We start from the raw sequence: 15881 nt of genomic DNA on the forward strand, positions 1-15881 counted from the left end.
CTTTATTTAAACAGTTCAAGCTTTACTAGTCAAACGAATTTATATTTTTAACTCACACAAACATAGCAAATGTAGTTGTAGTTGTTTTAAATTTGGAACGCTGCCCGGTAAGCTTGGCACACTTGAGCTCAGTCTTCACGCGTTCCAAACGTTTATTCAGAAAACACAAGTTTTTACGTATTAATTACAATATTATTATTTATTTATATCCTTATAATAATTATTTAAATGCAAAATTTTCTTTTGGAGAAGGCAATTTCTCTCGCTTAAGTCAATGTTTGTTTACATTTCGATTGACGTGAAACCAAAAATAGAATCTTTAAATAAGCCGGTGATGACCCCAATGCTTAAAAAGCTGTTCAAGATGGTAAGTCAAATTTTAACTAATATCAATCTCTGCTCTCAGCTTTATATGTCATCACTAAATTTATTGGCAGGAGATACTTAAATCATTGCCAAATTTAAAATCTATGATATAGATATAAAATGGTACTAACACCATTTGAAATATTATTTTGTTCAGTTTGAAATTAGATTCTTTATAAATTTGTTTTTTTAATTTATTTTCAGGGCGAGTTTATTGTCTTTTTCCGAAATGAGTGACGATGAGAGTGATCTTGACATTGCAGTATCAATTCAAGTACCCGTGATAAAATCTGATTCTGAAGCTCAAACAAGTGGTCGAATTATTTCAAGATCAAGAACACCAGTTAGGTCAAAAGAAGATACAATGGAGATTGATCCACAGACCCAGTCTATGTCCATTAGAAAGAGAAGAAATTTATCCAAAAATAGAGGTTCAGCAACGAGGCAAAGAGAAAAAACGCCGGAACCAGGTAGAATATCTGTTCCTCACGAAGACACAACATCCGAGGATGAGGAAATACATCCACAACGTTCTTCACGTGAAATTGAGGCTGATAATACTTATGAAGAAATGAAACGCTTAGTTCAAGAACAAGCGAAAGCTAAAGACCCAGTGTATGATATTAATACAGATGAAATACTTGAAGCCAGAGTAGTGGCGGCAAATGAAAGAAGAAGAAGAAGTATTTCTCCTTTCGCCTTACCGGACAAAGATGAAATCTTAAAATTGGAGCGTAAAGGTAGTTTTATTGATCCTAGCAATAAATTGCTCAGTACTAATTATACTTTGAGTCCTAAAGATGAAGGCTCTAGTCGTAGAGGATCATTAACGACGGAATTTCCAGAAAAAAAAGATACAAAAACTATGTTGTCAACACCTCCACTTTCACCAAAAGACAAAGAGATTCCTCAATCTTTTCCTACGCCACCAAAAAAGTTAGAAGAAATTATTTATCCCGATGAAGTCACCAAAGAACCTATAGATACAAGTAAAATGAACAAAACGTCTGTCAAAAAAGAGGTTACTCCCGAAGAAAAGGAAATTAAACAAAGTCAAAAATCTAGAACAGTTAAAGATCTTTCAACTCCGGGTGAACTGGTAACTAAAGTTATAGAAGTAGAAAGAACGCCTAGTAAAAAACTGACACAGGATCAAAAACCCGTTGTAGAAATAAGAGAAAGAGTTGTAAGAACACCAAGTAAAAAATCACCCACTGATGCGAAGCCAATCATAACAAAACCTACTAAACAAGTAAATGAGCCACAAAGCAAAGTGCCACCTGTAAAACCAGCGAGAAGTAAATCTTCATCCAGATTCGTGGTCAGTTCCTATTTCAATATATTTCTTATATTCATATTTATTGGTTTGTTGATACTATTGTATTTTCTCTTGATTTAATAAAGATATATATGCGAATATATCAAAAACGTGTATTATAGTTAAAGTATATAGTGCTAGAATATGAAGAAACACTAATAAGTAATTCGTAATAATATTTGCAGAGTAAAACTAGTGAAAGTGAAATGAGTGAAGATCAAACATATCAACAAAGTATTAATACTAATGGAACAAGACGAAAGGTAATACCGACTCCTCGTCGTTTCATAAAAAACAGATCTCCAAGAGCTAAACGCTCACAATCAGTCAACAGAGCTGAAGATACAAGATTTTTTGATCTAACAGCAACGGGGATGAGTCAAACTAGTCAAGAAATAATAGAATTAATGCAAAAAGCTAGGGCTCGAAGTTTATCATTACCTAAAGACGATCAAAGGCTGCCATCAGAATATAAACGATACAGTAAAATCTTACAGACTCCAAACAAAACTCCTGTGACGCTAAGACAAACCAGAGGTATTTCATGTCCAAAAACTATCCAGATTATAAGTGATAGAGAAATTCTCTCAGGATTAACGTCAAAGCCTAAAGTTAAACACGATACCGAAAAACAAAATAAGCGAGGCTTTGTTGATGTAAGTCAGTCAGAGTACACGTCAAGTTGTTATTCTAGTTCACCTAGTGAAAATGAATATGAATTTGATTTACTAGAACGATCAGCTGAACTAACGCGTAAACTTAAACTCTTAAGTAATGAAAATGATACAAAAGAATTTCAAAGTAAAATCGTTAATCAACATAACTTAGAAAAGTATGAAGATATTATACCAAAGTCTACATTAAGAAAACGATCAATAGCCGATAAAAATAAAGCGAAGAAAATCGAAAAAGAAGAGTTTGATAAAAAGCAACCTAAAGCTGAAAAAGTTAATGAAGACAAAACAGTTAACCTATCACCGTGGAAATTTATTGCCAATTGGCGACAATTTAAAAACGAACATATCGATGATTATAATAAAATCAGGTTACTCAGAAATAGATGTATTTGTGATTTACTATTATTAATATTTATGTGTGGATTAGGTGGAATGCTATTTAAAACATTAGAAGGATCTTTTGAAAACGCTTACAAATGTGGTACTAGAAGTGTAAAAAGAGATTTTATTTAAACTCTTTGGCGTGAAAGTTATCGTCTCAGAGAAGAAGAATGGAAATCGTTAGCTAGAAGGAAACTACATGAATTTGAAGACCAATTGCATACAGCTCATGAAGCTGGCGTGACATCCTATAGTGGACAGAAATCTTGGAACTTTATGAACTCATTTGTCTATTGTTTGACATTAGTAACAACTATCGGTAAGATAAAGTTTCTTAGAAGCTAGACACTTATAATCGATCATATATTAAAACAAATGAATTAAAAAAAAACTCTTTTTTATTTTTGTATACACCTTATTCATATTATATTTTAGCACAATCATATTGTAATGTTAAAGTTGTGATTAATCATCTCATCAATTCTATTTTAATGTTTCAGGTTACGGTCACATAGCTCCAAAAACAACTTACGGACGAGTGGCTACAATTGGATATGCTATTATTGGTATCCCTCTTTTTTTGATTGTACTTGCTGACTTTGGAAAACTATTTACCAGAATTATAAAATTCTTTTGGGCTTTTATACGTAGATTTTACTACACGAGAAGTTGTAAAAGAGTCAGAAGAACAGAAACTATGCAGGTAACATTTTTTTAATATTATAAATAAATTTATGTAATTTGTTTGATGCTAGCAGCTGATATAGCGCATTTAAAATATCTGAACACCGATTCGAGATTCAAGATTGCAAGTTCACACCCGAATAATCAATGAAGTGTCATGTGTTTAATTTGTGTTTGTAATTGATCTCGTGCTCGGCGGTGAAGGAAAAATCGTAAGGAAAACTGGAAGAGTTAGATTAATATCTGCCACATTTGTATCTACCAATTCAAATTATAGGAGTATAGTATTGGAAATAGCTCCTAAACTTCAACACAAAAGGAGAAGAATGGGATATTTGAAGGCTGTTAATTATTTTACTTTTTATATATTCATGATTGCAAGTTCACACCCGAACAAATAGTATTTGTTATTTATTAATCTAATATTTTTTTCTGTATTTTATTTTCTGTAAATGGTATATCTACCTTATATTCTTATCATATATCATATTGTACTCTTCTTGTACAAATCGCACATTTTGTCATCCAATGAGTCTTAATGAAATGGTGTCGCATCGACTTTTACACTTTACATTAATTTATATAGTTCTGCCAAATGTGTGTGTAGTAATTAATACGAAACAATTTTAATTTCAGGAAGTCATGAAAGGTCTGAATATAGTTTACGACGTAGTACGTCGTCCTTCTCAAATATTTAATGAAGAAGACGTAGAAGGTTCAATGCATGAAGGTGTGCCACCACCGGTGGTAAGAAAACCAAGTGATGTCCCACCTCCTCTACCACCGAAACCTGGAACTTTAAGAGAAATTGAAATCGATACAGAACCAGATACACCCGCGCCATCAGTGTTCGAAATAGACGATGAGTTCAATCTACCTATATCCGTAGCTATATTTATTTTGGTTGTTTACATAATTATTGGTGCAGTTGGCTACAATTTTTGGGAGACTTGGAACTTCTTCGAATCCTTCTATTTTGTTTTTATATCTATGTCCACCATTGGTCTTGGAGATTTAGTTCCCGATCATCCTATGTTCATGATGGCGTCAATATTATACCTCGTATTTGGTCTAGCTCTTACATCTATGTGTATTAATGTCGTTCAAGTAAAATTATCTGATACATTCAAACAAGCTAGTGCTAAACTTGGTGCAACTATTGGCCTTAAAGTGGCTGAAGAAGATGGTAGTTTGGTACCAATCACTCCACCTCCAATAGAAGTGCCTGCAGTTCACAAATCCAAATCAGAAATAGAAGACATTAAAAGTAAAGAAGATTGTGATGCTAAGACAAGATAAGTAGTTGTGAAATCGGTTGTTATATGAGTAGACGTGTGAATATTATAACATACGTATAAGTGATACTGTTAATTTTATTATTATTATTATTTATGATTTTTTTTATATAATTTTATACAAAACTTTATATTGATGTTTGTTGCTGTGTGTAAATAAAGATTTTTACATTTATTTTTTTAATTTTTAAAATATAGGCATATAAAAGTTAAAGTTTATTCCTTTTATCATTTGAATAAAGGACAAAACTCTTTTCATTTAAAACGTATTAATCTTGTCACGAAACGACAGACGAACGAAGATAAGACCAAATCTGTATTTAGTTTTCTTTGTGTGAAAGAATTTTTCAATTTCGATCAGAGCTTGCAATGAAACACTAAACACACTAAGTTTACACAACTTAATGGAAATAGCACGACATTATTTTTCCTACACATTGTTATAGTTAGTGGAACTGACGTATAACGGCTACCTCAAAAGCTTTCCGAGGAATTTAATTATGCTCTCTGTAATCTAGCCGGAGTTTCACCAACATTTACTGTATAATAGATTGTTTCTTTTACATAAGGATTTTACAAATGAGCGATTTTAAAGCGCTGATTATATTATTTATAGTCATAATAATATGAGTAAAAGTACGAGATTTAGTGCTTTTTATGAACATTACTTAAGATTATTTACCTAGTTAGTAAAGATATTTACTTTAATTAAATTGTAACAATTATTGCTGATGAATTCTTGATTGATTCTTAAAATATATTTAAAATTTGGTTATTTAAAAACGCTGTATGCATCTAGAGCCTAAGTATTGGACTTTTTTCTTGTGTTTTTTTTTTTGTTTGTTATCGCAACGTGCTTCGTCGCCTCCGTGGAGTATTATGCATTAATTAATTTGCTAAAACACATTTTCAAATGCAAAATTCCCTTAAACGTGCATTTTATGAAATTGCCAGTTTTCAACATACATAATTATTTAATTTTATGTTAAAAGGGTAAATAGCACACCGTAATTACGATTCATATTGAAGATATATTTTTCGCTTTTCATATTTTTATTGACAGACTAATGATTAACAGTTTTGCTTTAGGATGTGTACACAACACGTCATAAGCACTTTGTGAGAGGGTATAAAATATTTCCGTTTTACTGTAATTAAATGCACAAGAGACGAAATTAAATAATTCCATGGCTTGTGGGCGTCATGTTAGTGTTATTTCTTACAGTGGCGATGTTTATGTGAGAGCACTACCTGCAATGCTATTCTGTAAGTATTCACCTCGTATCCAACTATTATATTATCGTATTAGTATAGTGATGAGCCATTTTAATACGTGTAATATATACATTTTATAATCATAATGTTCAAGATTACATATCACATTGTAACATTACACGCTCATGTTCAGTTTTGAGTTTTCAGTGACAGTTTCCAATGGCTACCTCTGCATTAAAAACTTATTATTACAAACAACTACAATATTTTAATTGTAATTTTTTCTTTAGTAATTTATAGTAGTTAAAAAACTGACATTATATATTAACGATACATTTTTAACAGATTGAATATGTTATTTGTGGATATTAAATAAAGAGAGGAACATTTTAATCAAAAACATTACACGAACGTAAGATACACCACATGTGTGTACATTCAGACGCTGAGAGATCGTAAAAGGGCGTTTTAGTGCTTTCTGGAATTAAGGAGTTTCGTTAAACCTGGAATGTGTGTTCAAATAAATTGGTAGTACTCGACTTGGGCCTAAAATTTGTCATTTTTATTTATAGTACGCTCATCTTGCGTTTATGCCATTTTTGGTCTGTAGGTAGAACATTGTCACAATATTTTTGTTCAACCTTGAAAAATCATTCTATAAACACATTTTCTGAAATGTATACACTGCTTGTAACTTCAACTTTTATTAAAAATAAACTTGTATTCTTTCGATAATTATGTATGGTACGGTATGTAATACCAGACCTATCAACCCTACCTACTCAAAAAAACTTAAGATAAGAAGTGTAATATTTTTTTTAACTATTATATAATTAATAAAACCAATAAGATATTCCATAAAATTAAAAATGAGCTCTTTATTTTTCGATTGAAGTGAGGGCGACTATCGTGACATATATCTAAATCTTTTAATTGATTACTGACAATGATGATCTCGATATTATGGAATTTTTTCCTAATTACGTTCTATATAATCTGGTATAAAAGAAATAATCTTGATAAAAGTTCCTGACAGTCAATATTATTGTTAAATAATTTAAATAAAAATTTCATTGACAATATTTTTCGTCTATTCTCAAGACTTTGTATATTAAATCTTTCCAAACTTCAGGAAATTGTCTAAAGTATAAAATTTCCAAAATTGGAAATTATTATTGACTTCTTGATTGGCCTAAGCAACCGTTTTTAGTATCGTGGTGTTCCAGTTTGAAAGGTGAGTGAACAACTTACGGGCTCAAAGAACACAAGATCATAACTCCCACGCTTGGTAGTGCATTAGTGTGATATAAAGAATGGTTAATATTACGTTCATGTCATCAATGTCTATGTCGGTTGTGGCCACTTACCATCAGATGACCCATTAGCCTGTCCACCTACCTATAACAAAAAAAAATGCATAGATTTTCTCATAAAATCAAATCTTAACATTGAATAAATACAGAATAAAAATACTTTTATATTTCACTTCGTTGGAAACAATATCGTCTAAATAATTCGTATGTAGGATGTTGCGCTTGAAGCAATAAAAACGTAACTCCACTAATAAGATAAGAGCTTTCCGTAATCACAAGAGAAAGTAAATCTGTTTAGGTATTCCATTATTATTCCGAATATGTTCGTTTATGGCATGCGATCTTATTTGACTTACAACAATATACGTTGTTTAATATTTAATTTACCTATATGAGAACAGAAGAATTATAACTTAGATATTGTAGTTTTATATTCTTACTTTGTTAAGTAGATAGACTGGGTAGTAGAAAACCAGCATCAATAAACATTGGCATATGGCCTTTGTTATGTCATTGGTGCTTGTTGAATTTATATGTAGGTTTTGAGCCGAAATAGCCGAATGGTTAGAACACGTGCATCTTAACCGATGATTGCGGGTTCAAACTCAAGCAAGCATCACTTAATTTTCATGTGCTTAATTAGTGTTTATAATACATCTTGTGCACAGCGTTGCAGTAAAACATCGTGAGGAAATCTGAATGTGTCTAATTTCATTAAAATTCTGCCACTTGTGCCACCAACCCGCATTGGAGCAGCTTGGTGCAATTTGCTCTAAATTTTCTCTTCAAAGGGAGATGAGGCCCTAGCCCAGCAGTGGGAAATTTAAAGGCTGTTAATGTTGTAGTGCATGTAGTTACTTTAGTTCTTTCAACCTGTAATCTGTAAATCAACAATACCGATAGCACTAGTATTAGGCTTATGGTGCTTTCAAGAGAGTGTACGCAAATCTTTTTAAAGGCCATACATTTTAAATGCTACTGCAGGCTCTTACAATTATATTTTGTTCTTATAACCTCACAATTATGTTATGTTTTTCATCAACAAGAAGGTCTGAATTTCTTTTTAAGCTTTAAGTTGAAATTCGTTAATATATAAAAATTTTACTGTTTGTTTGTATGTGAATGTTTTTTGCAAAACTTTTATGTTATCGTTCAATATCTCAGACATGTAGCACTACTTACAAACTTTGAGATACTTGAGAATATTTTCCATGACCTAAGTTTAAAACTAGATTACACAAACTTGAAGTGTTTTCAAACAATATACGTTCCCGTTGTATGTAGCACTTTGTTAGGACTTCAAGCTGTTAATGTTAAGAACGGAAACGGATAGAACCGTGTTTATATGTAATATAACTTATTTGGAGCATATTCCACCACCTTTGTAGTTTGTAAATTTCATTCCACAAATTAATGCAGGTTTTCTACCGTTTTCCTTAAGCTTGATATGAATTTTATATTTCACCGTAACATAATAAATATCGTTAGATTATAATCTATCTCGCGAGATTGTTAAATGTTTTAAGATAGTAAACCGTAACATACTGTTTATAATATTGTGCCTTAATTTTTTTGTAGATTATGATTAATAATAAAAATTCTTGTCCTAATTAAACTAAAAGATTGTGTGAATACTTTTAATATAATTATAATATGTAAGTGTACTAAAATACAAAAGATACATCCGTGATATTCTTTTCGTACTGCATAAGATATTTTATTACATTTTTCAACACTATACAACTAAGAGTAACACAATATTCAACACACAAAACAGGTAATTTTACCTCCGAACTTTAAGGGGGCTCGTGAGGCTCGCTTTAACCATGAGGCCGTGAGCGGTTGCCCACATAACCCAAGTCTAACGCCGCCTCTGCGCCTATTTATCAGCGATCTTTGATTGAATGAAACTATCGGTTCCTTTTTGTAAATAAATTAAACAAGAACAAAATGAAATTATATTAAAATATGTATATTATAATCTAATCAAATAAATAAAGCTCAATATACATCATAACATTTTAATTACAAAGATAATGTACATACGTACAGTTAAGTGATACTGGTTGATTTTCGGCATGTGTACAATTTTTAAACATTTATTTTGGTATCAATAGTGGTTCACCGGTATTTTATTCAACATTTATATATAAAAAAGCAGTAGCTACTGACATTTAGTGGTTCTTCTTAATACATTTAATATAGTATTATTTATCTACATTTCAAACCAGAGGAAGAGTTTTTTTTTCTATTTTGTTTTACTTCCTTTTATAGATTAACAGAGAAAGTTTTTAATAATTTGTAAAAAATATATTTTAAAATAAATTAATATTTTTTAATTAAAATAACATCTTCTCTTAACGTAATATAATTGATTAAAATAGTTAATTATACTTGTATGGTCGTCGCGTCCATGTTTTTATTTTTGAGACATTTTTTAAAGCTTTGAGCATATCCTCTAGAATCGCCTTCGTTTTATAGAATTTTAGATGGCTATATTCCTCTATGAAATAATCATCGTAATACGGATTTAAAATTGTTATTATTTTATTTTTATAATACACGACTTCATTGATAGACTGATATACCCATTCCTTGTTCTGTCGAAGTTTGATCGTGTTGATATTATGCGTCTGAGAATAGAAGTCTACGGCAAATAGATCATTATCGAAATCGTTTAGACTATTTAAAATGTTCGTATTAATCAGATCCCAGCTTAAAAAGAGTTGATAGAGTTCATTGCCATCAAAGTAGCATTGATTTGTATCAAAATAATCAATATTAATCAAATGACTACAGTGTAAAAGACCAGAAAATTCATCACGTAAGTATTTCATATAAAAATCGGTTAAGTCAAAACTTTCAACATTTTCGAGACCCTCCTTAAATTTCTTTATTAATAGTAAATTTAGGAATAAACTCGGTATTGATATAGGTAACAATTCGCAAGGAGGTTCCATATGGTTGTATCTCGACCAGCCTGTTAAGATTATACCTTCGAAGTTGAATACTTCATTTTCACCGCCAAATTTGTAATCCCTGATCTTATTCATCCAACTAAAGTTATTCCATAGTCTCTTTTTTATGTTTGGGTACGTTGCTGCTCGACCATCTGCCCCCTTGAACGAGGATGCGATCCATATATTCTTGAATTTCTTATAATACTTTCTCATATTAACGTGGGAAACTCTTACACTTGGTCCGTAATCCCAATATACAGGTTCAACTTGGTGGTTTATCCTCTCCCAAGTGTTGATAGGGATACCTCGGAACATATCATCCCATACTAAGACAGTTGTATTGGGACTGATGGTTTTAACGAGGTCTGCTACAACTTGAACTTGACTCAAATAAATTTCTCTGGAATTGAAAAACACTGCTTCAAATAATATAAATATGTAACATTAACAGCCTGTAAATTTTCCACTGCTGGGCTAAGGCCTCCTCTTTTCTTTTGAGGAGAGCGTTTGGAGCACATTCCACCACGCTACTTCAATGCGGGTTGGTAGATTAACATGTGGCAGAATTTCGTAGAAATCAAACACATGCAGGTTTCCTCAAGATGTTTTCCTTCACCGCCGAGCACGAGATAAATCACAAACACAAATTAAGCACATTAAAATTCAGTGGCCTGGGTTCGAACCCGCAATCATCGGTTTGCACGGCTGCACGATTTTAACCACTTCACCATCTCGGCTTTATAAATATTTAGTTTTGATCAATAAGATTGTTTGATCTTCAAGTATCTCGGAGCCTATCTTTAATTATTTGTATGTCTAGATAGACTGTCAAAACAGGAAATGCTTCGAAAAAATAGTATAAGCACACTTGTAAATTACTATGAGGTTTGGCGAGCGTTAAGAGTTAACAAGATAATAAAGTTGGCTCGATTGTTTTAGTTCTTTTGTAGTGCCAAACTCTATTTATAAATATATATATAATAATCTAAGAGGTCTATATCAGGTGTAACTAAAGCATTACTATTGTTTTATTCCTTATAAATAATGGAGTTGCTAAAAACATTTGGTGTAACAATTTTATGAACTTACGTATGCGGTAAATTTCTTTTCAGACATCGTTGGCATTTATTTATATTGAATACTTCATCGCAGCCAATATGTAAATATTTAACCGGGAAGATTTTTTCGTGAAACTTGATAATCTGTAAAGGAAGTGTTCATTTTATCATAAAATGTATATTTAACATGTAATTAATAATAAAGTAAAAGTAAAGTAAAGTAATGGCTAATAAATGTCCTGTAGCTGAATTAGAGCATCATTCGGATATAAATTAAATATATGTATAAAGTAAATTAAGTATTATGTAATTAATAATTAATATTCATTTTTGGGACTACAGTTTTTTTTAATCACCAGAAATTTAATACTTACACTTATACGTTATATATATATTGTATATAGTGATTTTATGAAAAAGACTAGGTTTTTATATTTTAGGAGATAATCAGCTACAGACATAGTTTAACTTAAGCTTTTTTACAGTGTGGCAGTTAAAACTATTTTTTTAATGTTCGAAACATAATTACTTCTCGACGGATATTATGAATGGCAATTATACAACTGTGACAAAATGCTCCCGCAATGCAAACAACAGCTAAAATAGGAGAATCGTCGTTTGAGACAGCGTGAGATATTTTTATTCTATCATCCGAACAATTAAGAATTATCTATTCTAAGTTTAAAAATAATCATTCATTAAAGACTTCATAAATGATGCTACCATCGTCTTGGACGTTTATGATAATGATGAATAACTGTCAAAAAAAATATCCCGCTGAATTGCTTTCGCCGGTTATTTTCAAAGATATTTGATTATGAATTGAAGAATGACGTCATATATTTAATTGTAAGCTTGTAAAGAAACTATCAAGTTACATAATATTATCCTCTTGGCTCACCTGTATGTTAAAAATTATTTCCTATTGGAGCATTATTAAACGCAACCGCTTATCATACACAAAAACTATTTATTTTAAAATGTATGATATCACAAGTTATTACTGCCCTTTTATACAACCAAACCAAACCAAACCAAACCAAACCCAAATATTCCCTGTAAACGATGTAGAGTATTCCAACATTTCTACGCAGAACCAAAGGATCGAGGGATGCGGTCAAAAGGAAGAAATGCAAGACAACTTTATAAGGCTGTATTATGAGGTATCGAATTCAAACCCAGAGTTTCGAGCTAATTAAAAACTATTGGGGATTCAAATCAAGACATTTTCAATAGTAGCTCTAAATTTGAAGGTGTGTAGTGGTTATATTTCTGTGCTTCCGAAAGCACGTAATGTTGTTGGTCCTAGGACTGTATTATCAGGCGGCATTAGCAGTGCACCCGTAAGAACACACTTAAGAACTATTAGGGCGTTGGCTGGTCTCCTATGACAGATATAGACCAGGACGTTATTAGTTTTAATATTTTAAAAAACTTACATAGTGTAATATTATAGAGGATAATTGTACATTTATGAGAGGCAACTTTAAAAGCGATCGCCATTTTCAGTCACTGATCCCGTAGACGAAATTTTAAATCTGGGTCAGACTAATTGTGTTATTAATAATTCTCACATGCGAGTACACTACGATGTAATGAAAAATCGTTAACCCTACATACTGACCACTCCGTCACGAGGTAAGATAAAATATTCATGGCGAGAGAATCTTAGCTACAATTCATTTTACTTTGATCTAAGTCTTTTACATTTCAAACGTTATAAATGCGAAAGTAAATTTCTTTATTATTCTTTCAAGTCTTCAACTTCAACCGATTATCATAAACTTTAGCACACATGTTGTGCTAAGTACAAACAGTATAAAGGGTTGCCTAACATCTGCCTCATCTGTCACAAGCGGGCCAAGCTAAGAGTGGAACTAGTCTTGTATATAAATTCTTGCCTTTATTCCTTTTTTTATCGTGGTTGTTACTGTGATTATATTTTTCTATAGTTTGAACACTTTAACCATTTTAAAACTAGGCGAACTTACATTTTAAATATAATGATTGAATAAAGTATGTAATCCTAAAATAAATCTATACATTAACTAGCAATAATGACTAAATTGTAATTTTTGCAACGCTTATCAAAGTTCATTTAACAACTTCAAATTTAATCTTAATGCTCATTGGTCAATTGCTGCTGATGACGCAATAGTTAACCAATGAGAGTACATCCTTCACTAGTATATCTGTTTAGTTTAGTCTTTCAGGATATTGATAAAAAGTTACAAAAACACAAACCTGTTCAAGCATTTTTTTGATAATCATCTGGCTTTCTGAATTACTCGGACATATTGAATCTGGATAAGAGGGTATTTCTCTTAAATGCTGGAACTCTGCTAGCTTCAACACGTGTTCCATGTGACCAAAAGTTTGTACCAACGGAATTATGTCGAACCCTAGTTGTACGGCCAATTTCAAGAATTCCTTCAACTGTGAAATAATACAATTAATGTTAGTACTTAAACCATAAGCGTAAATATTTATAATATAATCTTATCGTCGTATTTGATGAGGTCAGACTAAGGCTTTAGAAGTCTATAATTTTTACTTTATACACTAGTTTAATGTTAAATGCTTACTTAAAAAAACACGGTACTTCAAGATCATATTGAGTTAGAGTTAACAGAGTCTGTTTTATGCATCAAAGCTTTCTAGCTAAATTATCAAAAAAAAACCGCAACAAACATAGTGTAGTAGTTATGGCCCAAATCTCTACCGTATACAACACTTTGTTTCCCCAAAATCGTGCGGTGGTTTTGATAAGTGGTCATCACCGTCCATAGAAATTTTTCACTGTAATGAATATTTACTATGCCTTCCATCGTCAGTGCGTCACCAACATATATTACTGTTTTTCGGAAGAATATCAGTGTAAAATATAAATTACACCATGGTGATATCGCGGGTTTGATCCCGCAATCTTCCATTTGAATTCACGTGTTTTATACACAGAGCCACCTCTGCTCAAATAATAATATATTGAAAACAAAAGTTAACTACTTAAATAGTTTTATAACACAAATACATATAAAGAAAACACTATATTGTAACGTACCTTGGATTTTTCATAGCAGTTTTTCGCACTTATATTAACTAATCTGCCGTTATATGGAAACATGTCTTCATATTCCATAAGGAGACCCGTAACTCCAAGTTCTTGGAATTTTGGCAACAGGGTCTTCAGATAGCTCAATTTCGGCGGAGAACCTTTGAAATCCAAATGGACAATAACATTTTGTAACTTCAGATAAGAAATATTCCTCATTCCCATATCGTCTTTAGATTTCTTTGTGAACACATCATCAAATAAATTATACGACACGATAACGTATACGGATATCACTATTCCGGTTATTAATAAGCACTTTATTTTCACTGATAGGCGTTTTGCAACTAGACGCATTTTTTTTTCGATATGGCGTTTCTTTGAACTCTATCACAAAATATTCAGCCAATGTCAAATATGATAGAGAACTTAGGGGATTGATCTGGTCAAAACTATGAAGGTTTTATTGATCCATTGGTTTATTATTTGGAAAAGAAAATTTATTTACACTTCGTATGCCAGATGGACTTATGACAACTTCGATCTGTGAAAAACTATTTGAATTGCAAATAGAACCTCCTTTATAAGAAACGCTAAATAGAACGCCTTTATAGATTTACCATCAATTAGCATATTCTACATAATTTATATTCACTTTTCTAATGTTATACGTGTGTCGATTGACTTCTAACAGCATACTGAATAATTACGCCTCCGCCTTGGACTTGTAAGGCTTCCGCTAATGGTGATTATATAATGTCTTAGCAAAAATGATAGATTGAGCGTGCATTAGTCTACGTACACATGTGAGAATACGTTTCTCTTTATTTCATATATATGTAGGCTAACTGAAAAATGACCACCATATCACCTAATAAGGTAAACGATCACAATCGCCCATTAACATTGCTTCTGTAAGAAATATTCACCATCCCTTACATCGCCAATACGTCACCAACCTTGAGACCTAAGATGTTCCTTGTGCTTGTATAATACTAAGTATTGCTGTTTGATGGTAGAATGGTACTAAACTAGACGGACTCGCACAAAGCCTTACCACCAAATAGAAGTATCAATTTTTTGAATTTGTTTATACAGTATACGGGACATGATGAAAATATGGATCTTAAACGCTGATTATGGATTTAAATCCTTAGATTAGTGCCTAATTTGTATTTGTATTATAAAAAATACCTCGGGAACTAACTTGAAGTAAACACCTCAAGGAAACCTTTGTGGTGTCGGATACAATTCTCCTACAGTTACATTTGTCCTCCAGCCCATTTACGGGGCGATGAAGTGGAATAATTGCATTCATTTTGTAATTTCTTACTTTCTTCAGTCCTTATCTCATACACTGTTATGAATAACTCTGGAGAGTTAGTTAAAGTTAGGTTATCGAAGTCAGTTGAGAAACTTCACTTCGAATTATTAGTCATAAGTATAATATTTATTCATAATATTCTTATGGGACTTCAGAATATCACGTTTTCGAATCGATTCAATAATAAATTAAAATAGGAAATATTATAGCTCATTATTTATACCAATGAGTGAAACTT

The 15881-nt window shown here is 31.7% G+C and overlaps 1 protein-coding gene and 1 pseudogene across 1 annotated transcript; one reads left to right on the forward strand and one right to left on the reverse strand.

Moving 5' to 3' along the window:
• The first annotated feature begins 524 nt into the window (after window positions 1-524).
• On the forward strand, window positions 525-4896 carry LOC125072995 (annotated as a pseudogene).
• A 4737-nt stretch (window positions 4897-9633) lies between these two features.
• On the reverse strand, window positions 9634-14999 carry LOC125072982 (hexosaminidase D-like). The gene is made up of 4 exons (XM_047683618.1): window positions 14329-14999; window positions 13512-13703; window positions 11299-11411; window positions 9634-10609 (listed from the first exon to the last, which is right to left on the reverse strand). The coding sequence occupies exons 1-4, from the start codon at window positions 14674-14676 to the stop codon at window positions 9634-9636; spliced, it is 1629 nt and encodes a 542-aa protein (XP_047539574.1). The 5' UTR covers window positions 14677-14999.
• Window positions 15000-15881: the final 882 nt, after the last annotated feature.

The sequence above is a fragment of the Vanessa atalanta genome, chromosome 23 (genome assembly GCF_905147765.1).
Source record: "Vanessa atalanta chromosome 23, ilVanAtal1.2, whole genome shotgun sequence".
Taxonomy (NCBI): domain Eukaryota; kingdom Metazoa; phylum Arthropoda; class Insecta; order Lepidoptera; family Nymphalidae; genus Vanessa; species Vanessa atalanta.

What these genes read in the sequence shown, in the direction of transcription:
- LOC125072982 (XM_047683618.1), bottom strand. Translation starts at nt 14,676, where the DNA reads ATGCGTCTAGTTGCAAAACGCCTATCAGTGAAAATAAAGTGCTTATTA. An exon ending in ACTGCTATGAAAAATCCAAG is followed by an intron (nt 13,704 to 14,328) that starts GTACGTTACAAT and finishes ATTATTTCACAG; the next exon opens with TTGAAGGAATTCTTGAAATT. An exon ending in AAAAGAAATTTACCGCATAC is followed by an intron (nt 10,610 to 11,298) that starts GTAAGTTCATAA and finishes TTTCAATTCCAG; the next exon opens with AGAAATTTATTTGAGTCAAG.